Source organism: Somniosus microcephalus, chromosome 19 (genome assembly GCF_052327205.1).
Source record: "Somniosus microcephalus isolate GS21.2 chromosome 19, FLI_Smic_1.0, whole genome shotgun sequence".
Classification (NCBI taxonomy): domain Eukaryota; kingdom Metazoa; phylum Chordata; class Chondrichthyes; order Squaliformes; family Somniosidae; genus Somniosus; species Somniosus microcephalus.
The window spans coordinates 19,495,816-19,523,601 of record NC_141005.1 but is presented as its reverse complement, the minus strand read 5'-3'; the positions used below and the strand labels follow the sequence as shown (position 1 = coordinate 19,523,601).

General features: G+C 46.8%; 2 protein-coding genes across 3 annotated transcripts in view; one reads left to right on the top strand and one right to left on the bottom strand.

The window, feature by feature from the left end:
- Positions 1 to 1,327, bottom strand: part of LOC147103595 (small G protein signaling modulator 1-like) — a 63,807-nt gene extending 62,480 nt beyond the window's left edge. The window contains exon 1 of the mRNA XM_085962173.1: positions 1,208 to 1,327. Coding sequence (XP_085818299.1) covers positions 1,208 to 1,327 — 120 coding nt within the window. The remainder of the gene's footprint in view (positions 1 to 1,207) is intronic.
- A 1,423-nt stretch (positions 1,328 to 2,750) lies between these two features.
- kctd10 (potassium channel tetramerization domain containing 10) lies at positions 2,751 to 27,786 on the top strand. Of its 2 annotated transcripts, none has more exons than XM_086012049.1 (5): positions 2,751 to 5,341; positions 10,701 to 10,784; positions 11,329 to 11,381; positions 15,169 to 15,364; positions 20,230 to 27,786. In XM_086012049.1, exons 1-5 carry the CDS (start codon positions 5,117 to 5,119, stop codon positions 20,446 to 20,448), a joined length of 777 nt encoding a protein of 258 aa, XP_085868175.1. In that variant the 5' UTR covers positions 2,751 to 5,116; the 3' UTR covers positions 20,449 to 27,786. The 2 variants fall into 2 exon arrangements, with proteins under 2 accessions (XP_085868175.1, XP_085868174.1); XM_086012048.1 differs by having other exon boundaries at positions 2,754 to 5,341; positions 10,698 to 10,784.

Sequence of the window (27,786 nt, the reverse complement as noted above, 5' to 3'; positions counted from 1 at the left end):
GGGGGGAAAGGGGGAGGGCGAGAGAGGGGGGAAAGGGGGAGGGCGGAGAGGGGGGAAAGGGGGAGGGTGAGAGAGGGGGGAAAGGGGGAGAGAGGCCGGGAAAGGGGGAGAGAACCCGGGGGGGAGGGTGAGAAAGGGCGAGAGAGGCCGGGGGGGAGGGCGAGAGGGGCCGGGGGGAGGGCGAGAGAGGGCGGGGGGTGAAAGGGGGAGGGGGAGAGAGAGGCCGGGGGGAGGGCGAGAGAGGGCGGGGGGGGAGGGGGGGAGAGAGGGGGGAAAGGAAAGGGAGGGAGGGGGCTGGAGGGGGAGAGAGGGGGCAGGGCGAGAGGGGGGAAAGGAGGGGGAGGGTGAGAGGGGGGAATGGGAGGGCGAGAGGGGGGGAAAGGGGAGGGCGAGAGAGGGGGAAAGGGGGAGGCCGAGAGAGGGGGGAAAGGGGGAGGGCGAGAGAGGGGGAGGGCGAGAGAGGGGGAGGGGGGAGGTAGAGGGGGAAAGGGGGAGGGGAGGTAGAGGGGGAAAGGGGGAGGGGGAAAGGGGAGGGGGCGAGAGGGCGAGAGGGGGAAGGGGAGGGCGAGAGAGGGGGAAATGCGAGAGATGGGGAGAGGGGGAAAGACGAGAGGGGGAAAGGGGGAGGGCGAGAAGGGGGAGGGCATGGGGGGAAAGGGGGAGGGCGAGAGGTGGGGGGGGAAAGGGAAGGGGGAGAGGGAGGGGGAGGGAGGCGGGGGGGAGGGGGAGAGGAGGCAGGGCGAGTGGGGACGGGGAGAGGGGGCAGGGGGAGAGGGGGAAAGGGAGAGGGGACGGCGAGAGGGGTGGAAAGGGGGAGGGCGAGGGTGGGGGCGGAAGGGCAAGCACGAGAGAGGGGAGAGGGGGTAAAGAGGGAGAGCGAGAGAGGGGGGAAGGGAAAGGGGGAGTGCGAGAGGGGGGCGGAGAGAGGGGGGAAAGGGGGAGGGCGAGGGGGGGAAGGGGGAGGGCGAGGGGGGAAGGGGGCGGGCGAGGGGGGGAAGGGGGAGGGCGAGGGGGGGAAGGGGGAGGGCGAGAGGGGGGGAAGGGGGGAGGACGAGAGAGGGGGGAAAGGGGGAGGATGGGGGAGGGGAGGGTAAAGACGGAGGACGAGAGAGGGAGCGGACGGAGCCTTTTGTCAAGACCTGCTTCACTCGTGTGTTGATATTTTTTGTCAGTGATATTCATGGTCGTATCTGGAGAATAAACTAACCTTGCGGTTTTTGCTTGGTAATGATTTAGAGTGGATATCTTGCCTTATTTGTGCAGGGATTTTAGAGCCTGCAATCTCCCATTGCATTTCTGCAATAAATTCCTTGGATCCCAGCCCCATGCGATTTGCATAAGCCACTTGGTCTGTTTTCCCTGTTGCTGTGACTGCGAATACCAAATCCGGAGATCTGCATGCTTCGAATATTTGACTGAGAAAATATTGTCGACCCTTCTGAAAGTGGTGCAAGGCACTGACTGGCTCACAGTAATCCAATAAAGGTATGATTGGAGCTGTGTGCCAGTGTGCTTCAAGGCAGTCATTGAATTAAGGGTCATTGATGTTTTAATCCAGTGTCAGCCGTGCCTCAGTGGGTAGCACACCCTCGCCTCTGAGTCAGAAGGTTGTGGGTTCAAGTCTTGAGCACAAAAATCTAGGCTGACACTCCCAGTGCAGTACTGAGGGAGTGCTGCACTGTCGGAGGTGCCGTCTTTCGGATGAGACGTTAAACCGAGGCTCTGTCTGCCCTCTCGGGTGGAAATAAGATCCCATTATTTTGAAGCAGAGCAGGGGAGTTATCCCCGGTGTCCCGGACAATATTTATCCCTCAAATCAACATCACTAAAAACACAGATTAGCTGGCCATGATCACATTGCTGTTTGTGGGAGCTTGCTGTACGCAAATTGGCTGCCAAGTTTCCTACATTACAACAGTGACTACACTTCAGAAGTACTTCATTGGCTGTAAAGCAGCTTTGGGACGCCCTGGGGTTGTGAAAGGCGCTATATAAATGCAAGTCTTTTTAAGTTTTTCTTTAAAGTTTAAAAAAAAATGTGGGTTAAGGGGGTCAGATCGTAATAAATTTGGGGAGCTGGATTCTCACGTTTACTTTCTATTGAGCAACTGGTTTTCCCAGCACCCCACTGAATCTGAACATGTGTCGCTTACTCCCGACTCCCAGTCGACGGTACCTGAAAGCTAAATAATATTGGAGCTTTTTTTTAAAAAAAAAAGACTAGCTGGCCAGAACATCTGCCGAGAGGTCGTCGGCCTGAAGCGTTAGCCCCACCTTCCTCTCTCCGCCAGCACTGCCTGACCTGCCGAGTGTTTCCACCATTTTCTGATTTTTTTTTTGTTCCAATGAGGCTGTCCTGACACACGTCGCTGGACCAGTAAATGGACCGTCCTGGCCACAGCGGCGCGCTGACTGACCGCACCGCGGGCGATTGCAAATAGTGGCATCGTTTCAGTGCTTTGTGCTGATGTCAAGCTGCCAGTACTTGACCCGTGCGAAGACCTCTTCTTAGGCAGTCCCTCGGAACCGAGGATGAATTGCTTCCACACTAAAAATGAGTTCTCAGGTGACTGATGAGTCCAATGCGGGACCTACAGTCTCTGCCACAGGCTGGGCAGACAGTGGTTGAAGGGGCGGGTGGGTGGGGTGCTTGGGTTGCCGTGTGCTCCTTGCGCTGCCTGCGCTTGGCTTCCGCTTGCTCCCGGCGAAGAGACTCGGTGTTCAGCGCCTTCCGTGCAAAGACCGGCCATGTTGGTTTTGGCCAGTGTCCAGGTGTGAAACAGGGAGACTCACAGCAACAGCTGGCCCCACCAGATGGGCTGCACCGTCTACAAGTAAATGATGCAAGAGACTAGTGAACATAGATTGATCCCCCTAGACCCCGGGCTGCAGTGTGAAGCAGCTTAAAAGAGCACGGACTTGGCTTTCCACAGACACAAGTGGGGGGGAAAAAAGCCAGTTTAATTTTGCTGAGAGGCACTTGTGGGAAATGGCAGAATTTTATATCCACGGTCAGTTTCAACTGAGTGAAAGTAGCGACGGTTAAAAAAAAAAAAATTGCCTGATTTCAAGAATATTGGGAGTGTCTTTTGGATAGAAGAATTCTGGGGAAAGGTCTGCAGAATATATCTCTGCAGAATTTATTCGATGTAAGATCAGCAAAAGACCCAAGGGGGTGGATTCTGTGGGCCTTGGTCAGGCGGGAAGGTTTAGGTGCACCTGTGGCGGTTTCTCGGATTTGTCAGGGAAGAAATAGTACTGTGGGAAAAGCAACACGAGGAAATGGCACTGCAGGGGGGCAGTGTACAACAGCAGCCCTGCATTTGTTGTGTACAGGAAACTTTGTGATATCCGGCACCGAGCTGTTGCCGATCTATCAAAACTGCCAGACATACAAAGTTAATGTTGAAGCATACGGAGGTTTTCATCTCCGTATCTGACAACAAACACTGTTGCTTAGCAACAGCTTCTAAACCTGCAGCTGCAAGCGTCTCTAGCTGAAGCTGTTGCTATAGCTACAGACCTTGCAGTGCCTGACTGGGGGGGAAAAAAAGCAAAGAGAACTAAAAGCCTTATAGAAAACGGCTCCTGATTTTTGCCATTAGATCGAGTATTCCGGACATATAACCTCCGGATAAACCAAAGTTTCCTGTAATGTGATTACTCTGGGGCCAGTAAATTGTGAAATCTAGCTTGCCATTGACAGCCTTTGTGTAGTTCTTAAAAGCCCTCCCACCTGATTTGTCAGAATCCTAGAATAGTGCAGCACTGAAGGAGGCCCTTTGGCCCACCGAGTCTGCGCCGGCTCATTTAAAGAGCAATTCCTTCAAATATTCATCCAAATCCCTTTTGAAGGCGACTATTGAATCTGTATCCACCACCCTACCAGGCAATGCATTCCAAATCCTAACCACGCGCTGCGTAAAAAAGTTTTTCCTCATGTCGCCTCTGGTTTTTTTCACATGGTACCTTTCTATCATGGCCCAAATGTGTGTTTGGAGGGGGCGGGTTTAATGAATCTAACCCATCTCTAGCTTTAATGCACATTTGTTCTCGCCTCCACGCAAGTGGTTTCTTGGGTGCAAGAATCCCTCTTGGTCTGATCTCCCTGACTCTAAACTACTGTTGAATTGTGATGGCCTAATCCTCCTCCCCAGTTGCCGGACAAAGTGGGCAACTGTAGACCATAAGATTTTTATTTTTCTACATGCTTGCCATCTTCCTGTTCATTTCCGTGAGAATGCAAAATAAAGCTGATTTCACGTCATTCCTGTTGAATGCTTGACTTCCCCCATCTGCAGTGCCTCTACATTCCTCCTGGGGGCAGTACTGAGTGCAGCCACCTCTCATGGGTCAATACTGCCACCAGGAGGCACTTTGGTGGTAATGCAGCTGTAAGTTTTTTTTTTGGAGGGGTGGGAGTGGGTAAGTGACAGCTAAGAGGACACACCATGTTGGAGCTAGGCTGCGCACATTTGTACCCACAGTTTCCCCCATATGCAGTTCTCAGTATCAGTCCTGGTGCGATGGAAAGCTGCTAAGTGCGAACTGGTGCTGCCCCAGTCAGAAGGGAGAGGCTCGTGTCGCACAACCCCCAATGACTGTTTTGAGAGTGGCATTGGGAACAGGCTGCAGCTCCTCTGCAGGCAAAAAGCAAGCAGTACTGACAAAAGAAAAGGTAATGAAAGCTAAGATGAAAAGGTCTCCAGCTGAGTTGAGCACACTCAACTCTACAGGTGACTTCTCCAAATAACCGCAATGGAATCGCAATGACCTGGCTCTCTCCGTGGAAACATTACAGTCTATTTAAAGGCCTGGAAAATAACTGCTTAAAAGCTGATCGTCTAGGACTTGTTCATTAGAAGGAACCCCAGCCTTCAGCACCAGGCCAAAGCATTAAGCTTTCTCTTTCAGATTCTCACTGACCTGATGTGCAGTTCCAGCCTCTTCAGCTTCATTGCCCTTTGATCAGCAAGTGTGCGGCACGTAACGTTGACAAAGGGTGGGCAGCTGGTGTATCTGTTTCCACACGGGTCAAATGTGCCCAGATCTTCCCATCGCCCCTCTCTTGCCCCCACAGACAGAGAAGACTGCAAAATTATTTTAGTGCATCTACATGGTGGGACGGGGAAAAGAGAGCGATAAGGACCTAAATGTCTCCCGTTTTGCAGGCTGGATCCTAATTGACCGCTGCGGAAAGCACTTTGGTGCAGTTCTGAACTACCTGCGCGACGGTGCTGTGCCCCTCCCGGAGAGTAACCGTGAAATTGAGGAGCTGCTGGCAGAGGCCAAGTACTACCTGGTACAGGGGCTGGTGGAGGAGTGCCAAGCTGCCCTTCAGGTAAAACCACCATCGCAGTCTTCTCTGAGCATGACCGCACTATACACCGCTATCCCCAAAGCATCTTCCACTCCCTGCCGGGGACTGCAGTAGTCACAAGATAGGTTCGGGTGAGGGCTGTTCAGCCTATTTGATCTCAAATACCAGTCCTAGTCTTCCCATTATAGCAACTAGCTTCTTAAATGATTCAAGTGTCCTTGCTTCAGTTATGAAGGGTTTTGATACAGTAAATAGAGAGAAGCTGTTTACCGACCCACTGGCAGATGGGTCGGTAACCAGAGGACATGGATTTAAAATAATTGGCAAAAGAACCAGAGAGGAGATGAGGCAAAAAAAATGTATGCAGTGAGTTATTATGATCTGGAATGCGCTGCCTGAAAGGGCGGTGGAAGCTGATTCAATAGTAACTTTCAAAAGGGAATAAATACTTGGAGGAAAAAATTCCAGGGCTGTGAGGAAAGAGCAGGGGAGTGGGACTAATTGGATAGCTCTTTCAAAGAGCCGGCACAGGCATGGTGGGCCGAATGGCCTCCTGCGCTGTATGATTCAGTGATTCTAACTACTGTTCCTGGCATCCTCTTCCAGCTGGTAATCACAGCTGGAGCTGTGAATGGATACATACTGGAGCATTCGCGATGCTGAGGACGTCGTGGATATCACGTTTAATCAGTTGGTCACACCGCAGGTAAAGGCTGCACAGGCAGGAAGGGAATGGGTGACCGCCAGGCAGAGTAGTAGGCGCAGGCAGGTAGTGCAGGGGTCCCCTGTGGCCATCCCCCTCTCAAACAGATATACTGCTTTGGATATTGTTGGGGAAGATGGTTTATCGGGGGAAGGCAGCAGCAATCAACTTCCTGGCACCAGGGGTGGTTCTGCTGCACGGGATGGGAGGGAAAAGAGCAAGAGAGCTATAGTGATAGGGGATTCTATTGTAAGGGGAATAGATAGGCGTTTCTGCGGCCGCAAACGAGACTCCAGGATGGTATGTTGCCTCCCTGGTACAAGGGTCAAGGATGTCTCAGAGCGGCTGCAGGGCATTCTGGAGGGAGAGGGTGAACAGCCAGTTGTCGTGGTGCATATAGGTACCAACGATATAGGTAAAAAAACGGGATGAGGTCCTAAAAGTTGAATATAGGGAGTTAGGTAAATTTAAAAAATAGGACCTCAAAGGTAGTAATCTCAGGATTGCTACCAGTGCCACGTGCTAGTTCGAGTAGAAATAGAAGGATATTTCAGATGAATACGTGGCTAGAAGAATGGTGCAAGGAGGAGGGATTCAAATTCCTGGGACATTGGAACCGGTTCTGGGGGAGGTGGGACCAGTACAAACTGGACGGTTTGCACCTGGGCAGGACCGGGACCGATGTCCTAGGGGGAGTGTTTGCTAGTGCTGTTGGGGAGGGTTTAAACTAAAATGGCAGGGGGTTGGGAACCTGTGCAGGGAGACAGAGGAAAGGGAAGCAAGGATAGAAGCAAAAGACAGGAAGGAGAAAAGCAAAAGTGGAAGTCAGAGAAATCAAGGGTGTAAATCAAACTTGGCCGCAGTAAACAATAATTCTAAAAGGTCTAAGAGTGTTTAAAAAAAAAAAAAACAAGCCTAAAGGCTTTGTGTCTTAATGCGAGGAGCATTCGTAATAAGGTGGATGAATTAGCTGCGCAAATAGATGTAAACGGATATGAATTAATTGGGATTACGGAGACATGGCTCCAGGGTGACCAAGACTGGGAATTCAACATTCAGGGGTATTCAATATTCAGGAAGGACAGGCAAAAAGGAAAAGGCGGTGGGGTAGCATTGCTGGTTAAAGAGGAGATTATTAACATAATAGTAAGGAAGGATATTCGCTCTGATGATGTAGAATCTATGGGTAGAGCTGAGAAACATAGAAACATAGAAGATAGGAGCAGGAGTAGGCCATTCGGCCCCTCGAGCCTGCTCCGCCATTCAATGCGATCATGGCTGATCATCCAAATTCAGTATCCTGTCCCTGCTTTCTCCCCATACCCCTTGATCCCTTTAGCCTTAAGAAATATATCCAACGCCGCCTTGAATATATTTAATGAATTGGCCTCTACTGCCTTCTGTGGTAGAGAATTCCACAGGTTCATCACTCTCTGGGTGAAGAAATTCCTCCTCATCTCTGTCCTAAATGGCTTACCCCTTATCCTTAGACTGTGACCCCTGGTTCTGGACTCCCCAACCATCAGGAACATCCTTCCTGCATCTAGTCTGTCCAGTCCTGTCAGAATTTTATAAGTTTCAATGAGATCCCCTCTCATTCTTCTAAACTCCAGCAAGTATAAGCCCAATCGACCCAATCTCTCCTCATACGTCATTCCTGCCATCCCAGGTATCAGCCTGGTGAATCTTCACTGAACTCCTTCCATGGAAAGAACATCCTTCCTCAGATAAGGCGACCAAAACTGCACACAATACTCAAGATGTGGTCTCACCAAGGCCCTGTACAACTGCAGAAAGACATCCTTGTTCCTGTACTCAAACCCTCTCGCTACGAAGGCCAACATACTATTTGCCTTCTTAACCGCCTGCTGCACCTGCATGCTTACCTTCAGCGACTGGTGCACAAGGACACCCAGGTCTTGTTGCACTTCCCCTTCTCCCAATCTATTGCCATTCAGATAATCTGCCTTCCTGTTTTTGCCACCAAAGTGGATAACCTCACATTTATCCGCGTTATATTGCATCTGCCATGCTTCTGCCCAATCACCCAACGTGTCCAAATCATCCTGGAGTTTCTCGGCATCCTCCTCACAGCACACACGCCCACCCAGCTTTGTGTCATCTGCAAACTTGGAGATATTACATCTAGTTCCCTCGTCTAGATCATTAATATATATTGTGAATAACTGGGGTCCTAGCACCGATCCCTGCGGTACCCCACTGGTCATTGCCTTCCACTCGGAAAAAGACCCGTTTATTCCAACTCTTTGCTTCCTGTCTGCCAACCAGTTTTCTATCCAAGTCAGTACCTTACCCCCAATCCCATGTGCTTATATTTGCATGCTAGTCTCTTATGCGGAACCTTGTCGAAAGCCTTCTGAAAGTCCAAATACACCACATCCACTGGTTCTCCCTTATTTATTCTACCAGTTACATCCTCAAAAAATTCCAGTAGATTAGTCAAGCACTATTTACCTTTTGTATATCCATGTTGACTTTGTCCGATCCTGTCACTGTTTTCCAAGTGCTCTGCTATTACATCTTTTATAATGGACGCTAGCATTTTCCCCACTACCGATGTCAGGCTTACCGGTCTATAATTCCCCGTTTTCTCTCTACCGCCTTTTTTGAATAGTGGGGTTACATTAGCTACCCTCCAATCCATGGGAACTGTTCCAGAGTCTATCGAATTTTGGAAGATGACCAGCAATGCCTCTACTATTTCTAGGGCCACTTCCTTAAGTACCCTAGGATGTAGATTTCAATTGACCCCAGTACACACAACCTTTTGGGGAAGAGGGTTCCAGATTTCCACTGCCCTGTCTGTGAAGAAGGGCATCCTGATTTCACTCTTGAATGGCCGAGCTTTAATTTTAAGATGTGTCTTGTTCTGGATTTCCCCACCAGAGGAAATAGTTCATCTTATCTAACCCCTTTATCATTTAAAAGATCTTAATTAGATCACCGCCCCTCAACCATCTAAATTCAAGGGAATACAAGCCAATTGTATGCAGCCTGTCCCTCACAATTTAAACCGTTAAGCCTCAATGTTCACCCTGGTGAGTTTGAGTTGTACACTGGACAAAGAAATGGGGGAACATACTTAATAATGTTTAGCTATATCGAGGAGAAGCTGAGAGAGATCTGGGAATGATGGTGAACCCAATAGTTAATGTCGCCAGTCATTGCAGGGCAGCAGTCGACAAGAACTTACATTTATGTAGCACTTTATCTTAAAGAAACATCCTCAGGCACTTCACAAATAGGCATAAGAAAAACAGATGCCAAGCCGCAAAGCGAGAGATTCGGGAGGGTGACCAACAAGCTTGGTTGAAGAGATGGGCTTTGAGAGAGTCTTTAAGAGTGGAGAGAGAAGTGGAAAGGTTTATGGAAGGAATTGCAGAGAATAGGACCATGGTGGCTAGAGGTGGGGGGGGGAGAGCAGCATGCTGGAGTCAGAGGAATGGAGCATTTGGGAGAGGATGTAGCGCTGGAGGAGATTGCAGAGACAAGGTGGGGCAAGGTCAAGGAGGGCTTTATAGATGTAGATTTTAATGGGTTGGGGGTGAAGAGCCAGTGTAGATCAGCCAGGATGGGGGCGATGGACAAGCAGAAGTTAGAGACAGGACACGTGTTGAGGTTTTGGACAATTTAGAATTTATGGAAGGTGGAGAATGAGGGCAACAATGGAGCAGTTGAGCAGAAGGGGTTCAGCGGTGGAGGGGTTGAAGTAGGGGTGAAGATGGGTGATGATGTGATGGGTGGGATTTGGGGGCTACAGTGCAGTTCAGGGTTGAACAGGACTCCACGGTTGTGAATGGTCCGGTTTAGCGCGAGACAGTGGCTGGAGACGGCGATGGAAACCGTGTTGAGGGAGTGGGGTTTGTGGTGCAGCTAAAGACAATGTAAAAGATGCTGCTCTAGACTGTTCGATTAGTGGAGCACAGGTCTGAGATCTTGGTTCTGAATCTGTATAGCACGCTGGTCAGGTTGCACCATGGGCACTGCGTTCAGTCCTGCTCGCTGAGATACAAGGACAGTGTGCATGCCCTGGAAATGATCCAGTCAAGGGCCACAAGACTGATCTCTGCTCTCCGAGGACTGAGTTTATGAGGAAAGGTTAGACAAGCTTCATCTTTTTAGCCTTGAAAGGAGGTAAGTCGGAGGGGCCCTTAGTAAGGTATATAAAATATGAAGTGGAATGGGAGAGGTTAATCCAGAGTATTATTTCGAGGTCAGGAACACATAGGTACAGACTAGCAAAAGGCAAGTTCAGCACTGATATCCGGAAGCATTTTTTCCTCAGTGATGAATACCCGGAATGATTCCCAGGTAGGGTAGTGGAGGCGAAAGCTGTGGCATCACTCAGCATGCAGTTGGATGCTGTGATGGAAGAACCATAGGTTTCTATCGTACATGAGCTGAATGGACTGAGCGGCCTCCCTCTTCTGTGCTTATCTGTGATTATCTTTACAACATAAAAATGCATCGCCCACAATTGCATAGACTTGTTTCGTTGCCACAATTTAAAATAAAGTTTTATTATACGGTTTTTATAACTACTCTTGGAAATTATGGTCTATAAAATGAGCTGTGTTTTCTATGGTTCTTTTTTAATGCTTGAAAATGTTTTCAGGTTTGAAATGTTCTGAGGTACTTGTGCTTGTTTTACAGCAGAAAGAAACCTATGAGCCTTTCTGTAAAGTTCCTGTGATCACATCAAACAAGGAGGAGCAGCGATTGATAGCAACATCTAATAAGGTTAGAGCGATGGGGAGGGGGCACAGTGAGTGTCGCTGACTTCTGGGACATGTCGCCACATATGACGCTTTTTTCTCCCCAGTGTTTTTTTTTCCTTTCACTGTTCAAGATTAGACACGCAAGTCCCATCTTTTTCTCTATCCAGTGTCGGTATTGAGTCACTCCCAAGGAACGATGCAGCAAAGCCGAACTCCGTGTAGACTGAACTAGCAGTGTGCTGGAGCCAAGCTTACAAGAGCATCCTCCTCCGCACCAACGTTTCTGTTTCCCATCCTGAACCTATGGATGGCACTGCCGATTTGTGCCAATCTCTGGACTGTTCTGTTACATTTACCCGCTTCCTCTAGGAACTGGATTAAGACTGCCTGGATTTGTTTCACACCGGATCCTCACTGCCACCAGAGGGAGATACTATTTTGATCTAATCAGTGTGGCGTAGGACTGAACCATGTACCAGACATGCAAGGCAGTATTCTAATTTACTGCCACTAGTTCTCCTTCACGCTGTGAAGCCATAACAACTGACATTCTTTTCTCTTTACAGCCTGCCGTTAAGCTGTTGTATAACAGAAGCAACAACAAATATTCCTACACCAGGTAAGCGAAGACCATCTGATCAGTGCCAAGCACTGTTTTAGACATTACTACACACATTTAGAAAATACAGTGGGGCTCTCGCAATGGCCTAAGGGGTGGGGTGCGAAGCTGTAGACCAAAAAGGTCCCAATTCCCAGTGTGCGTGCGCTGCAGCAGCACGGGTGATACAACTGGCTTTACTATCCCTAGGTTAGGGCAGGAAAACATCAGTCATGGCTTGCATTCCTGATCACTGTCCAGTAACACCCCTTCTGGACAGGACGCATGTCTGGGCATCAGGTGAGGACAGGATGTCTTTCACAACAACAGCTTTCATTTATATAGCGCCTACAATGTAAAACATCCCCAAGGAGCTTCACAGGAGCGATTATCGAACTAAATTTGACACCGAGCCACATCAGGGGATAGTAGGTCAGGTGGCCAAAACCCTGGTCAATTGAGGTAGGTTTTTAAGGAGCGTCTTAAAGGAGGAGAGGGAGAGGCGGAGAGGGAGAGGCGGAGAGGTTTAACGAGGGAATTCCAGAGCTTGGGGCCGGGACAGCTAAAGGTACGGCCACCAATGGCAGAGCGATGACAATCGGGGATGCGCAGGAGGCTAGAATTGGAAGAGCGCAGAGATCTTGGAGGGTTCTAGGGCCGGAGGAGATTGTATGCCATCAGTAGCCTGCCCGCACTCGCTAGGCTGACAAATGAAAGGGGTGAGGTGCCAGAGGTCTTGCCCAAGTGACCATTGTCCAGGTGTAAAGCAGTACCTCGGCAAGAATCAATGGCTTTAGGAGAACAGAGGTGGAGCAGGCGGAATACCATGAGGGTGAAGTACATTGTGGTCCCGTGGTTTCTCGTGCCAAGTCTCCTGGCTGCTTTGCTGTTGAATAGATGCTGGATGGTGTTTCCTAAATGGATTGAGGGAATACTTGGAGAATGAGTTGCCTCTTGCTCACCTCCTAACTTGGCTCAGCGACAGCATTGACCGAAGCCCGAGAGCATCTTCTCTCCACACACCTCTACCAAACCATTCAGCTGGGAAATTGTGTATTCTATAGGGAGGAACAGAATATATCGAAAGAATAGGCAAGGATATAATGCTGTGGTGACCAGCAGTGCCCCACTGTAAGACCTTTGGTAATACAGTATTTCACATTAGTGGTGGAAAAATAAGGCAGTTTTTTTTTTTAATAACGACTTTATTTTTACATCACTGTCGATGGATCGAGTGACATTAGATCACTGGAGATTGAATTCTTCCACCTCCGCCTCAGTTAATCGACGATAGCTTGCATTTATACAGCACCTTTTGAAGGGATAATTACAATCCTAGCCCTGTTCGGGCTACCCCAGATCAGGCGTATTCCCCAGACGTTCACCCTCAACTTAAGTTAGAGATAGCCGAATTCCATAAGACGCTTAAATGGATCTAAAGATTCAGGCTATCTCTCCCTAAAGGAAAGGAACGACCAAAGATGTTACTGTCCTCCAGATAGTACTTTTAATAAGTTGAACTAGACTGTAACCTTCCGGATATTATGAGGGTTCGGATACCCCACTGAATTCTGCAACTCCTTACAAAAGAGTACAGAATTTGTGGGTTCGCGAGTCTATACAGAATTACTCTGAGACAATTCTAAAAATATATAGTTTTATTTAAGAGCCGACATTCAGTTAACATCTGTTGAATCAGTCACAACATTAACAATTCAAAATACAATTAGCTTACATTTCTTATTTCTCAGAGATCCTTATTCTCAAATCTTTACTTCGTTACATTTCTTATTTCTTACTTATTTCTAAATCCAGAACATCCGCCAAAATCAATCACTTTGACTTCCTGAGACTCATAGTTACAGACTTGGAGATTCCTCTGAAGAGTTGAGAAACGCTTTGCCTGTTCAGCGTGTTCTGACTTTTCTGTTGAAAAAGGTCTTATTTTATACCCTTTTGGCAGTGGTTTCTTCTTTGATGTTCTCTGCTGATGTCAGTTAATTGTCTTTATTGATACCTCTTTCAAATGCTTTCTATCTTACTATCAATTCAACTATTGCATGCACAATTATTTCTCTACCTTTAGGTGTTCCAAAAACCATCATAAAAACGATGACAGCAATGGTTTCTGTTTGATGTCATCCTTACTGAAGATTCTTTAATTCAATTCTTAATATTGGCTTTACTGGTTTTTTGCAGACATTTTGACTCCGTGGTGATCCAAGTTTAATACAAACACAATGCAATTGCCTGTTGTCTCTATTGAAGTCATATTTTCGAAGCCTTCTTGTTGGTATTATTTTACAATATGTAAATCAAAAAACCGCTTTAACTGTGTGTTTACTTGTTTTCTAGCTACTGTATCTCAATTGGTTGCATATTTAATCGTGTTTCCTGTCTTATTTGATGTTACTTTTACAAAGGCACATGGTTTAATCAATATTTTATGTTCCTGTTCGACGTGTTGGTTTTTAACACCTCACTTGGGTCTTCCATTGTGGTACACCCAAACTCTAGACTCTTCAGATGCAAGTCTTTGCTTTTCAATAGGGTCTTAGTTTCTTGGTCAATAACCTGTTTACAACTTTGTTATCAACTGATCTTTATCTCCGAAGCCTGTTCTCTGTTTACAGCCTGTCTGCTGAGACTTGTGTCTGTCGTTTATTAATAGTATTAGAAATCTGTTCATGGTATCGTGTATTTCTCTGAATCGTGGCTATTCCTTCACACGTTAACGTAGTAAAACGTCCCAAGGTGCTTCACCGGAGCGATTATCCAACAAAATTTGACATCGAACTACATGAGATATTCGGACAGGTGACCGAAAGCTTGGTCAAAGAGATGGGTTTTAAGGAGCGTCTTAAAGGAGGAGGGAGAGAGCGATGTTTCCCCCTAAAGTGCGCGGCCGCGCATCAATCGTGAGGTCCCGCGTAGGCCGCTCACCGACTGCTGCCGCTGGAAGAGACACCGCCCACGCGCAGCCACGCAGCAAACTTAAAGGGTCTGCGCCGGGGGGGGGGGGGCGGGGGGGGAATTTAGATGGAACATTGGTGGAGAGATTTAGGGGGAGATTCCAGAGTTTAGGGCCCAGGCCTTTGCCTGCAAGTTTAAGAAAAGATAGAATTTACATTTATATAACGCCTTTCATGTCGTCAGGATTTCCCTAACGCTTCCTGGTTAATGAAATTCCGATGCTATTTCATATTTGTGGGGAAAAGGAAGCGGTTTTGTCGACTACTTACCATTCATCCCACTGCTGGATCCTTTTATACCGGAGGCGAAAGGCAGGGTTCTGATCGACTGCCGCCAACCTACTTCAAGTTGTTGTGCGTCTCATTAGAAACATAGAAAAATAGGAGCAGGAGCAGGCCATTCGGCCTTTCGAGCCTGCTCCGCCATTCAATATGATCATGGCTGATCCTCTATCTCAATACCATATTCCCGCTCTCCCCATACCCCTTGATGCCTTTTGTGTCTAGGAATCTATCTCCTCCTTCAATATATTCAGTGACTTGGCCTCTACAGCCTTCTGTGGTAGAGAATTCCACAGGTTCACCACCTTCTGAGTAAAGAAATTTCTCCTCATCTCAGTCCTAAATGTCCTACCCCGTATCCTGAGACTGTGACCCCTCGTTCTCCAGCCAGGGGAAACATCCTCCCTGCATCCAGTCTGTCTAACCCTGTCAGAATTTTATACGTTTCAATGCGATCCCCTCTCATCCTTCTAAACTCTAGTGAATACAGGCCTAGTCGACCCAATCTCTCCTCATACGATAGTAATTTTAAGCTTATTTTCTTATACTTTCAGCAACTCTGATGATAACATGCTAAAGAACATCGAGCTGTTCGACAAGCTGTCTCTGCGCTTTAACGGCAGAGTCCTTTTCATCAAGGACGTCCTTGGCGATGAAATCTGCTGCTGGTCCTTTTATGGGCAGGGTCGTAAGATCGCTGAGGTGTGCTGCACCTCCATCGTGTACGCAACAGAGAAGAAACAGACCAAGGTGGGTTTCAACTTGGAGGGTGAACTGTCTTTTTGCTCACAGATGAACTTGTAACCCAGGTGCAGGTTCTTCCTGTGAAACGAAGTGAATGGACCTGGACTCTCCTCAGTTACTTGATCTGCTGTCCTTGTGATCTGGGCCCTGCTAATAGAAACCTCAATCTGTTTGCTTTAAATATTTTCAATATTAAGCATTTTGACATTAAGTTTGTGCATTTTCAAACGGTTATGCAACAAGCAGTGTTCTAATAAACCATTCACAGTTACTAAGGTGATTGCCATTTGCTATGGTAAACGCCCATAGCATAGTGATCAGGCTAAAGAAAGAACTTGCATTGATATAGCGCCTATCACGACCTCAGGGCATCCCAAAGCACTTCACAGTCGATGAAGTACTTTCTGAAGTGTATTCACTGTTGTAGCCTGTTTCCACCTCCTTAACATCCCCTGATTCCACCCTTGCCTCAGCTCATCCGCTGCTGAAACCCTCATCCTAGATTTTGACTATTCCAATGCTCTCCTGGCCGGTCTTCCGTCTTCCACCCTACATAAACTTGAGCTCATCCAAAACTCTGCTGCCCGTGTCCTAACTCGCGCCAAGTCTCGTTCACCCATCAATCACCCCTGTGCTCGCTCAGCCCCATTGGCTCCCAAACCGGAAAATTCTCATCCTTGTTTTCAAAGCCCTCCAGGACCTTGTCCCTCCCTATCTCTCTAACACCCCCACCGACACCTGGGAATCCCTGGCCCAAGACCGCACAAAGTGGAGGAGAAGCGTCCGGGAAGGCGCCGAATACCTCGAGTCTCGTCGCCGGGAGCAAGCGGAAGCCAAGCGCACGCCAACCCAAGTACCCCACCCACCCACCATCTGCCCCACCTGTGACAGAGACTGTAGGTCCCACATTGGACCCGTCAGTCACCTGAGAACTCATCTTTAATGTGGAAGCAAGTCATCCTCGGTTCCGAGGGACTGCCTAAGAAGAACCACCTCCACCAGCCCTACAACCCTCAGATCTCTGCGCTCCTCCAATTTTGGCCTCTTTCTCAACTCCGGTTTCCATCGCTCCGCCTTTGGCGGCCGTGCCTTCAGCTGCCATAGCCGTCAGCTCTGGAATTCCCTCCCTAAACCTCTCGGCCTCTCTACTCGCTCTCCCCCTTTAAGACGCTCCTTAAAACCTACCACTCCTCTGTCCTAATATCTACTTATGTGGCTCGGTGTCAAATTTTGTTTGATAACACTCCTGTGAAGCGCCTTGGGATGTTTTACTATGTTAAAAGCGCTATATAAATGTTGTTGTAATGTAGGGCAACAGGACAATCAAGTGTGCAAACACCAAAGTCCCACAGGCAGCAATGAGATAAATGACCAGATTATCTGTTTGTGAGGTTGATTGAGGGATAAATATTGGCCAGGACACTGGGGATAACTCCCCTGCTCCTCTTCAAAATAGTGCCGGGGGATCTTTTACATCCGCCTGAGAGAGCAGACGGGCCCTCGGTTTAGCGTCTCATCCGAAAAACGGCACCTCCAACAGTGCGGCACTCCCTCAGCACTGCCCTGGAGTGTCGGCCTAGTTTTTTGTGCTCACGATCCACGACCTCTGACTCAAAGATGAGGGTGCTACCAACTGAGCCATGGCTAGAGAGAGACTAGCGCTTTGTTCTCTTAAAGCAAGATACGGTATCACTAAGTAAAATCAGTAGGACTGTGGAACGTTTGATCATAGTGAAATAGAGAATAATGGTGTGATTACAAGGCAGTGAGCTCATTCAAAGGCTCGGGATCACAAAGTCCAACAGTAAAGCTCGAGTGGTTTTATCATCTGAGCGCTGAGATTCCATCATATCTTACAATTACTCTGGGATGCCATTGATGCATGACAGCAACTGAACTGAAGGATGAAAGATTGTGGTGTAATCATTAAGTCTAGGTTTAAATCGCCAGTAGGAAGTAATATGACCTCTATTGTTAATGGCTGCTCTTGATAAAAAATGCCTGGTGAATTTTTACCAGCTGTTTAAAAGTGCACAGCTGCTCCGACTGCAGGGAGCGCAGCCTCCTATCCACAGGGAGAGTGAACTCATTGAATCTACATTACATTGCACACCCTTGTGCTGAAAGAAAATGCAAGATATCAGTCATCTCACTAGCAAAGTACGAAGAGGGTTCAGTGCCTACGCTCTTATTTCATCCTCACCGTCACTCTGACGTTGTCCTTGCTGGTCCCCTTGGCTCCACCCTACACAAACTCCAATTCATCCAGAACTCTGCAGCCTGTGTCTTGCACAAAAATCCTGCACGCCCGTCATCCCAGTCTTTGCTAACCTCCACCGGCTTCCTGTCCCTAGCACGCTTAACCTATAAATCCTTGTCTTTGTCTTCATGTCCCACCAAGGTCCTGCCCCAGCCTACCTCCGCGATCTTCTCCTGGCGGGGAAGCTCCACTCTTGCTGCTCTGGTCTGCTGGACCTCCCTCCGCACCAGCATCACTTCCAGAGTCTTCAGTCCCCTGGGCCCTACGCTGTGTGATACTCCTTCCTAAGCTCTGTCTTGCTACCTATTTCCCCACCATTATAAAATGCTCCACTCTATCTTCAGTCACCTTCCCGAAGTTCTCCCCTACTTCCTGCTCATCATCCAATGTGTCCCAGTACAGTGCTTTGGGACATTGTTACATGAAAGCACTCTCTAAATGTAATTTGTTTCTCCTTTCTTCTTCTCCCCCCCCCCCCCCCCCCCGCCCCAAAACCGTAACCTTCATTTCTTTGACTAGCACCATAATCCAGACTGGCTCACAATCTTGCTCCTTAGCTTCTGCCTGTGCTGCTGTGATAACTGGTTGCTGGGACATACATTAGGATGTGCTTTGAAGCGTCTTCCTGCAGCCCGCGTGTGGGGTGTGACTGGTCTACGCTCATACGAATATACGAACGGTGATGGACAGGTAAAGACCACCTGTTCCATCGAGCTTGTCCCACACAATTGCGATAACTTGTGTATCACGATATATACTCTGCACCTCGCCCAAAACCATATGATCTCCTGGGAGAGGCAAAAAAAAAACCAGGCCAATTGGGGGGGGAGGGGGGAATCTGGGAAATTCCTCTCAGCCCCATCTAGGCGATCGAAGCGAGTCCCGGCGATCACTCTAGCCTTGAATTCCCTGCAGCACCTACCTTCTGTAAGAGGCGACCTCCGCCCCAGTCAGAAACAGGAATTCAGCGAATGAGAATCCACCGCACGAGATGGCAGTCTGTTCCAGAGCTACGTAGGAAACCTGGTGTGAACCTCTGTCCTGTCACTGTGTGGTATAGTCTCTTGGACCTCTGATCTACTGTGCTACCTTGTAAGTTTAAATTACACTAATTAATTATTAAAGCTCTGTAGCCTGAAACCTTTCTGGGAGTTTTTAAGTGTTGGCCTGTGACCAGTGCTTATATAATCAATACAGTGTAAGTTTTATTGTAAAATCCTGTTCAGCATGATGACATATCCCATTAATTAGTCGCCTACTCACAGAGAAAGAGAGATCAGGCAGCTCATGGACTGGAGAAGGCGGCAAGATTATTTACAATAAACCATCTGCTTTTGACTACATTCTGGTATTGTACCGAAAGATCCGATCATTTACTGTAGGTGAACTGTAGCAAAGGTGTTTAAAGTGATGTAACCTGAAAATGCTGCACAAGCAGGTTAATTAATGTCTGAAGGGAAAAGGATAGGTTTATATCTCCGAGGTGGCCCTTCAGAGTTGCGGTGAAGTGTCCCACCAAGACTTTAACTTACCTTCCTGCCTCAAGCCATGCTGCATGATGTAAAAAGACGACTGAGTGCTTGGTTTGGGTATAAAACAAGGCTTTAATCACTAGCACGATAGCAAAATACTGCAGATGCTGGAAATCCAAAATAACAACAGAGAATGCTGGAAAAACTCAGCAGGTCAGGCAACATCCGTGGAGAGAAATTGGAGTTGACGTTTCGGTTCGAAAGAGGGTTTCGACCCGAAACGTCAACTCAAATTTCTCTCCACGGATGTTGCCTGACCTGCTGAGTTTTTCCAGCATTTTCTGTTATTAAGGCTTTAATCAACTGTTTCACAACCATGAGATTCTAGTTACATCATTAGTTCCTGGTTACAAAAACATCCTGAGCAAGCTGGGCCCACGCCCGAGTATTTATACTCCTTGGACGGCGCCACCAGCTGGCCGCCCAGTGTTATTTCATGAGTCATTTCTCCATGAATGGTAAGATTCATGACACTGCACGTTTACTGTTTGATCCCGGGGCGACAGTATTTGTGATTTTTAAAATGTTTTAAGTGTGGTTAAGTACGGATGAGACGTTAAACCGAGGCCCTGTTCGCCCCCTCAGGTGGACGTAAAAGATCCCGCCGCACTGTTTCAAAGAAGAGCTGGGGAGTTATCCCTGGTGTCCTGGTCAATATTTATCCCTCAATCAACATCACTAAAAACAGATGGCCTGGTCATTATCTCATTGCTGTTTGTTGGAGCTTGCTGTGCGCAAATTGATGTTTCCTACATTACAACAGTAAAGCGCTTTGGAACATCAAGAGGTCATGAAAAGTGCTATATAAATGCAAGTGTTTTTTAATGATTCATGGTCCCAGTGTTCAGGCCCTCTGTGGTGTATACTGCAGTGCTCCTTATAAGCTAAACAATGGAAGATTTGTGCACAGATTTTCACTAAGCTGGTAATCGCCCAAGTAGAAAAGGAGTGCTAGTCCATTGCCAGGTAAGGAAAGTGAATTGAGACAGACTGGCAGCAATCTGACGGCACTATCTGAATTCACTAAGTTTGACGTACGGCATTGTGAGATGTGGATTGACGATTTGTCACTCCTGCAGGTTGAGTTCCCCGAAGCCCGAATCTATGAAGAGACTCTGAATATTTTACTGTACGAGACCCAGGATGGGCGCGGACCCGACAATGCTCTGCTGGAAGCCACCGGAGGAGCAGCTGGTCGTTCTCACCACCTGGAGGAGGAGGAGGAGCGGGAGAGAATCGAGCGGGTTCGGAGGATTCACATCAAGCGCCCAGATGACCGATCGCACCTCCATCAGTGAGAGGGGAAAACCTCGGCTCCTGTTTGGCCGAGGCTCTGTTACAAGTCCAACTTCCAACCCTTTGCCCTTTGCCCTCCCCAGAGAAAGAGATAGAGAAAACTTTGTCAGGTAATGGGGTTCCTGCAAAGTTTGATAACGGTGAATGGGTTAAAGCCAATCGGTATCACGTAGCTAGGCTGAGGAACTCCTGATGATATGCAGTACTTGGAATGCTAAAGTATAGACAAATCCTAACACTGCAAAATCTAGCTTGGGGATCCTGATTGCACAGCTAAATTCTAGCCTTAAAAGTTGCCCTAATTATTGAAGAGGCAATATACTTTTTCTCTTTTTAAATTGTACAGAATATGTTCCACTATTACTCTACACAGGAAATGTAACTGTGCAGATAATTTATTTTCATAGTTAACAGATGTGCTGCATTTTCTCCAAGTGGCTCTTTCAATCTTGGCAGACCCAACGTGCTGGTCAGAATAGACCGGAAATCCACAGCAGGTTGGTCAGCACCCGAGGGAAAGGTTAACATTCAGTGTCTTTGTGTAGGGTCTCCACACTAAACGTTCGTCTGCTCTTTCTCTTTTAACCACTACCGACCTGTCTTGTGTATTTCTAGCATTTTGTTGCTGCTGTTTCAGATTTCCAGCATTTCTTTTTTACCTGTGCTAATTGGTGTAGCAAAGTCACAGACATTGTTGAGCAAAATCTCATCTGTCATATCAAAAATAAAAGTTGTATTCCTAATTTGCCACCCCCCCCCCAGAGCAGACTTAACTTTTTTGTTTTAAACACTGGCTCCCTGATTCACCCAAACTACTTGGAGGCCCTTGTTGCAGTTCTTGGGTTCCCTTGCGATCCTTCAGGGCTGTGTAATCCATTGCTTTTTTTAAGATTTGCAGAGTTGATTTCCTCAGTCCTTCCTTGCAGATCAAAAACAAAAGTGTTTTTCATTCCCAGTGCCCAGTCATGATAGACTTGTAACACTCAACACTCTTCCTATTGTTTTGTCTTTGGCCTGTTGTTCCATTTTCAATGTTTTGCCACGCAGGTGATCAGCTTGACTCACGAGCTACCACTTAGAAACAACGATCGCTTGAACGAGGGGTTTATTGAGAATTTTTTTTTTTTTTTACAGTAATGGAAGATGGAAGGGCTAACGTGTATTGTCAAGTGCACAATGTAAGCGTGCTCACAGGGCTGTAATTACGTTGCCCAAAGGAATTTCTTGTAGCACGTTGGACGTCTTTGGATTTATTTCCACACTATGAATTAAGTACTTGCCCGTAATTCACTGCGTACTGACCTCATCAGGAACAGAATGTATCTCTAACATTCCCGCTTTCAAATGGGTGTCAACTTCTATCCCTGATCAAAATAGATACCAGAACAGTGTAATTTTTTAAATTATTACTTCTGTTGGCCCAAGGTTTGACTGTGAGCACGTTTGCATTAAGCATCCAGTTCCTTACTGATCTGTAGTGATAAAATAACCCCCCCCCCCCCCCCCCACACACACAAGCAGAGATAAGTATAACATATTACAAAGAGACTCTTATTTTATCTGCTTTAAAAACATTGTTTTTCATTTGGAGCACCTCCAATTTGGACAGGGGAATCGAATTGAGTTGAGAAGTCAGGTTGAGTGGCTTGCAGATGTCCGGACCGAGGGTAGTGCCAGTGCTGTACCACAGTGCAAGAGTGGGTGATGCTGCACCCACCCCTGCTAGAGACGGGGACAGTCTTCCACTGCAGGATATTCTATCGAATAGCTTAACTGAGAGCCTAAAGAAACTCACTCCAGAGGTAACTAATATGGCACTGGTATTTTCCAAAAGGAACAAAGCAAATTCAAGTGTCAGAGCTCCTATATTTGTCTTGAATCCAAACCATATAGCAGTTCACACAGCTCCGCACTTAAAGGTTAAAAGTTTGTTTTTCTTTACTGCTAGGTTGCTGCTGGTAGCATACAATAATGAACCAGCTAAACAAAATCACATGCTGAATCTAAGCCACCCAATAAGTGAAAATGAAAGAAATCAGTTGCCATCCTCTCACTGGGCTTTCAAAGCACAATGGAGTTTCTTACTATGTCCACTTGAACTGTGGTGGGGAGGGGAAATCACCTGGCAGTACAATTAGATTATAGATTCCCAAACTTGGGTTCTATTGGAAAGAGCATTTTGAGTTACATAACACGGGAGTGAAGCACCGGTGATCACATGTCTGTCACTCGTGGTGGGAGTAATTTAAGGTGATGAATCATGAGCGTCACATAAGCATTTTGACTTAATTACAATTTTCTTATCGCAGTGTCCGTATCAAAGCACTCCGTAAACCCGACGCCAATGTTGGTGCGGAAATGTGTGTGGGATGGTCTGAATTTGTCGACCTGTCCTAATCCTTTCAGAGCAACGAAACAAAGCATCGGTCTTTGGTACGGAGCTGGTCCATTGCATAAGTCTGTTGAATCTAGCGGAGCAATCATTAAGTTTTATCCTCTGACCTTGTTTATTTTTGACTGGTGCACAATTTTGTGGAACAGCACTGTGTGAGGGAGATGTGGAGGATAAGCTGAGAGAGCGCTTATCTGTGGTTAGTTACAAACTGATAATGACCTGTATTATTAATCAGCAATGTATTGTTATACATGCTTTGAACTTATTAAAGGAAGTAGTAACCCAGTGCTGACGCTTCACTGATTCAGTGAATCAGTATTTTGACGTCAAATGAACCTTAACCAGTAGAATGGAGGCTCTTGCCTCCAGTCACCAGTTCCGTAGCCTGATAAAGAACTTCTCGGATTATTACAATCAGTGAAGTAATGCTGATAAACTGCAGCTAACCAATAATTAGGGCCAACGATATACTGTCACTCAAACACCAGCATTTTCACTGCTTCTGGGGTTTTCTTTAGGCAAAGTAGCTGTTCTTTGGTAGCAAAACGCTAAAAATGCAGGTGCTGTAGATATTCACGGGACAGTGCCAACTCTCTCGGTCTACCAATAATCAGAAAAATCTTGCAGTTGCAGAGTCCATTACAAAGACTTTCTTAGCTCGTGAACTTTGCTCAATCCCGTCTTTCTTCCCTGTCCATATTACCTCCGTGTTCGTGTCTTTACCGAAAAGCCGACTTTTCCCGTCGCTACGGCCTGAACCTATTCCACCTCGAGCCTTCCAGCATTGCTCGCTTAAAAATTGAAAGTAGCACGCATGTATCTACTTAAATGCAGCTTCACGTTGAGAGGAAAACATGCCTCATGCCCATACTCTTATCTGATCAATTTTCTGCAGCGCCGTCTGTTGCCATGCATAGATTTTAAGATTTAAGATGGCACCTCCTCGTAAGTGTTAGCTTGGCTCAGTGGAGAATGCCTCTGATCTGGAACAGAAGGTTGTGGATTTATGCAAATAATCCAGGCTGGCACTCCAGAGTAGTAACGAGGCAGTGCTGCATTGTCAAGAGGTGTCGCCTTTCAGAATAATCATCAAACTAAAGCCTTGTCCGCCTGTTCAGGTCGATGTTAAGAGCTGTAATGGGATGACAGTAGGTTTGGTATTGTGGCCAGATAAGATCATGCGGGCCGAAGTCTGTCTTAATCTGAACCTATCTTGTAAATTCTGCATTTTGGCTTTTATCCGAGTCTTTTAAACAACAATCCGAATATGTGGCGAATGAGTTAATCTCAGGCTGGTTTTTAACATTGGTTTCAGAGCTGGAAATCCTTCCTATCTGCTATTATACACCTGGTGGATTTGCTACCTAGGCTTAGAATGCAGCCAGTACTTCAACAGGACAAGAAATGTTCTTCACTGCCTGCTACTAAAAGGTAGTGGGAGGGGGGTGGGGGAAATGTGTGGGCTTGCTAGATATCCAGTGATCTTTTATTATTCAAAGGGCAGGGGATGTGTAGATCACTAGTGCTTGAAGGCCTGAATCCTTGGTTTGTTTGATTAGATGTGCTGCTTCAAATGGAACTAATTGGGCAATTGTAAAACCTGAACAAACCTGCGGAGCCTCCTCTCTGATCGTGCACTGAAACCGTGTAACTCGGCAAGGTCGACGATGTCCTTCTGTTAGTAAGTCTGAGCCCAGCCTCCCTTTCTCTACTGATCTGGAACAAAGCAAAACCTTGAGACACAAATTCAAAATGTAATCCTAGCACTTAGCTGAGGACTCCATGCCTTATTTGATATTTCTATTGGTGGGACTTTGAAAATAGTTGTTGTGGATTACATGTATCCTATTTCTTCACGTGTATGAGTTCAAATGTACTGAAGGATCAATCTATTGAAGTTTATTTTGATTTCTCGTGCACATGTCACTCACTACATGTGCACATAAACTTCTATTTTTTTTGTTAGATTAATGTCATTGAACGGTTCTGCAATATTATAGTCAAAGCATTATAATTATTTTTGATGCCAGTACAGATTTTAATTCCATTTGATTTATTCCGGTGCAGGTTTTACTTCAGACCTTAAAGGTCCAGAACCGGTCCTGTTGAATCACAGTTTGAGCATCACTGAAGCTCGTGTAGCATGTGATTAATGGCTATTTTTGTTTTCCAAAGTCTCTGTGGGTTAAATGTACAAGAGGAACCTTTATTATCAGCCACAGGGGGGATTACTGAAGTTGTAGATAACTGACAGGCCCCAAATTTTTGTCTCAAAACATGCAGTACAACAGTATCCGGGTGAAGACTTGTAGAGTGCAAGTAACAAAAGAAATGCTACATAGTTTCGGCGGCCTAGAAATTCGATGACACAAAAGGAGAGCCTAAGCATCCAATATGGCGGGCGGGACGCACGCTCTCATTACCCACCAGAGGTGCGCTGCCCGCCATATTGGTAAAGGCATAAAAAGAGGCGTCCAAGGCCCATGCCTGAAGCGGGCGTCAGTCCCATTGTATTTGCGCATAGCGAGCCTAGCGCCTGTTTTGCGGCCCCCTTAGTAAAACTGGGCTGCCCTGAATGCAGCCGGCACCGGGCCAGCCATTTTCAGGAAAGCGTGGTCAACATGTGGTCTAACTAGTGGTCCTTAAAGGGACCCAGCAGTTCGCCGGTCTCCTGTAAATGAGGCCCGAGGCCCAATGGGACCTACCCGTTCCAGCGCAGGGATCATTCCCTGTGCCCAGTTCGCGCCGGCAAGATGGTGGGAACCAATTTCTAGGCCAAGCTCGCCCCACAAAAGTTCTGCCGGAGAGTGTGGACAATGGAGGTTCCACTGTAAGTTTACAGAATAGCAGGTTTTTGCTTTGTTTCAAAGCTGCTATTTTCTTAATAGTTTTTTTTTGGAAAAAAAAATGATGTGGCTCTCAATGGCTGTGAACAAAAGAAAATAATTCAGGAGTTGGTATAACTCAAAAGCAGTGACTCGAATGGCTCACTCATTTAAATGCTCAGCTTTAATATCATCAGAAACTAATAGTGCTTGTAAAGTGTCATTGGCACTCTTTCGACATTGGTAGATGTTGGAACAACCTCACTGCCTCAGTTTGAAGTCTGTAGCCGACTTTCCATCATAAAGCAGCACAGATGACAATCGGTTAATATTACATTGTCCAGCAAGCTTTTCTCAGGATGCAATGCATTATATGCTTCTTTTCCTGGTCTCCATGTCCACCATTTATAGAGAGCTTTTGTGGAAGTGGTTCACAGGAGACACATATGAGATGATCAAAAAATTAAAGGCAAGAACCTCCTGCAGCTATTACCAAGCTTAAATGTTTTCAGGAGTAAGCTTCAATCTGCTTATGTAGTATTCATTTCTCTTTTCCCCAGGTCTCGTACCTTCCACCCCCACCGTGTTAGACGTAACTTGAATTGTGTGAAACTCTTTACTCAGGTTTCAAGGTTATCAGTTTAATTTAACGGCTCCATTTAAGCGCACCCAAGTCTGGTGATTGTTGGGGGTTACCAACCACAACCGTTCGGATGGTTTCCTGGTTCTTCACACACAATCTGCCATTTGACCACATTTTGGCTGAGAGTAATGATGGCTTTACTAACCGAGGATCAAATTTGACAGAAAAGTTTATTCAAAAGGCACCTGATAATACTTACAAGATACGAAATGAAATGAGTTTGGGCAGATCTGAATGGGCATGGCCCCACAGCACAGCATGGTGGCATAGTGGTAAGCACTGTTGCCTCACAGCGCCAGGGACCCGGGTTCAAATCCGGCCTCGGGTGACTGTGTGGAGTTTGCACATTCTCCCCGTGTTTGCGTGGGTTTCCTCCGGGTGCTCCGGTTTCCTCCCACAGTCCAAAGATGTGCGGGTTTAGGTTGATTGGCTATGATAAATTGACCCTTAGTGTTAGGGGGATTAAATACGTGGGGTTACAGGGATAGGGTGGGATATGTGTTGGTGTAGGGGTTACGGGGATCGGGTGGGATATGTGTCGGTGCAGGCTCGATGGGCCGAAATGGCCTCTATCTGCACTGTGGGGTTTCTGTGATTTCTGTGAATTACTTTTAAATTGGCACTTGTGTTCCGAGACCCCAAGGCGACGAGCATGGGTAGCGGATGCAGGAGGAGGTGCTCTCCTCAGGTGTATTGAGTTGAGAGAGCTTTACTCTGCCTCGCACTGCTACAGTATGAGAGGGCTCTGCTGGCCTTGAGTCTAAGGCACATTGTTGGGCTAGAGTAGAGAGGGTTGTGGTCTACATCTAACCATGGTGTACCTGACCTGGGAGGTATGTCCCCTGTGAGCTGCGCTTTGTTCCGTGCAGCCTGTTTCTTTTAATGCGCGGTCCCTTTAAATGTCTGCGCATGCGCGGTATTCACAATGTAAAAGCCGGTGAGCAGCCTGGGCGGGACCTTTCCCATCACTGCGCGGCCGTGCACGTGCAGCTTAGCGGGAACATTGCCTGGTGGGGGTGCTTGATGATTGCCCAAAATGGAGCACGCTTCATTCCCCAGTACAAATGCCCCTTACCTTCACGCCAAAAATGTTTTTTAAAAATCAGTCATACTTGAGCACAAGTGATTCTTTCAAGCCAGTACTGCAGTAATCTATTAACAGAATTGCACTTGCGAGCCCTGTATCACCAGCACAGCTATCTGTAAGAACTTTAGATCAATTTTCAATTGGTATGTTCAATTAGACGTGTCTGATTTTATTTGATTTTTTAAATCTTTTGAGTACTAGTTTAATTTGATCTGTGTTCAAATATTTGAACCGCCTTTGGTTGAATGTCACGGAAGCATATACTGTACTGTATTCCATTTTTATTTTTATAATCTTAGTACAATGTTGAAAAAAATCTGTATTTTGTACAGTTGTAAAACTCTGCCACTTTATTTAGCTAAACAAAAGGTAAATAAAGCTTAAACTATA

Coding starts and splice junctions, on each gene's coding strand:
- kctd10 (XM_086012048.1), top strand. CDS start 5,117: ATGGTGGGACGGGGAAAAGAGAGCGATAAGGACCTAAATGTCTCCCGT. Junction 10,785..11,328: donor TGATAGCAACATCTAATAAG/GTTAGAGCGATG, acceptor TTCTCTTTACAG/CCTGCCGTTAAGCTGTTGTA. Junction 11,382..15,168: donor AACAAATATTCCTACACCAG/GTAAGCGAAGAC, acceptor TTATACTTTCAG/CAACTCTGATGATAACATGC.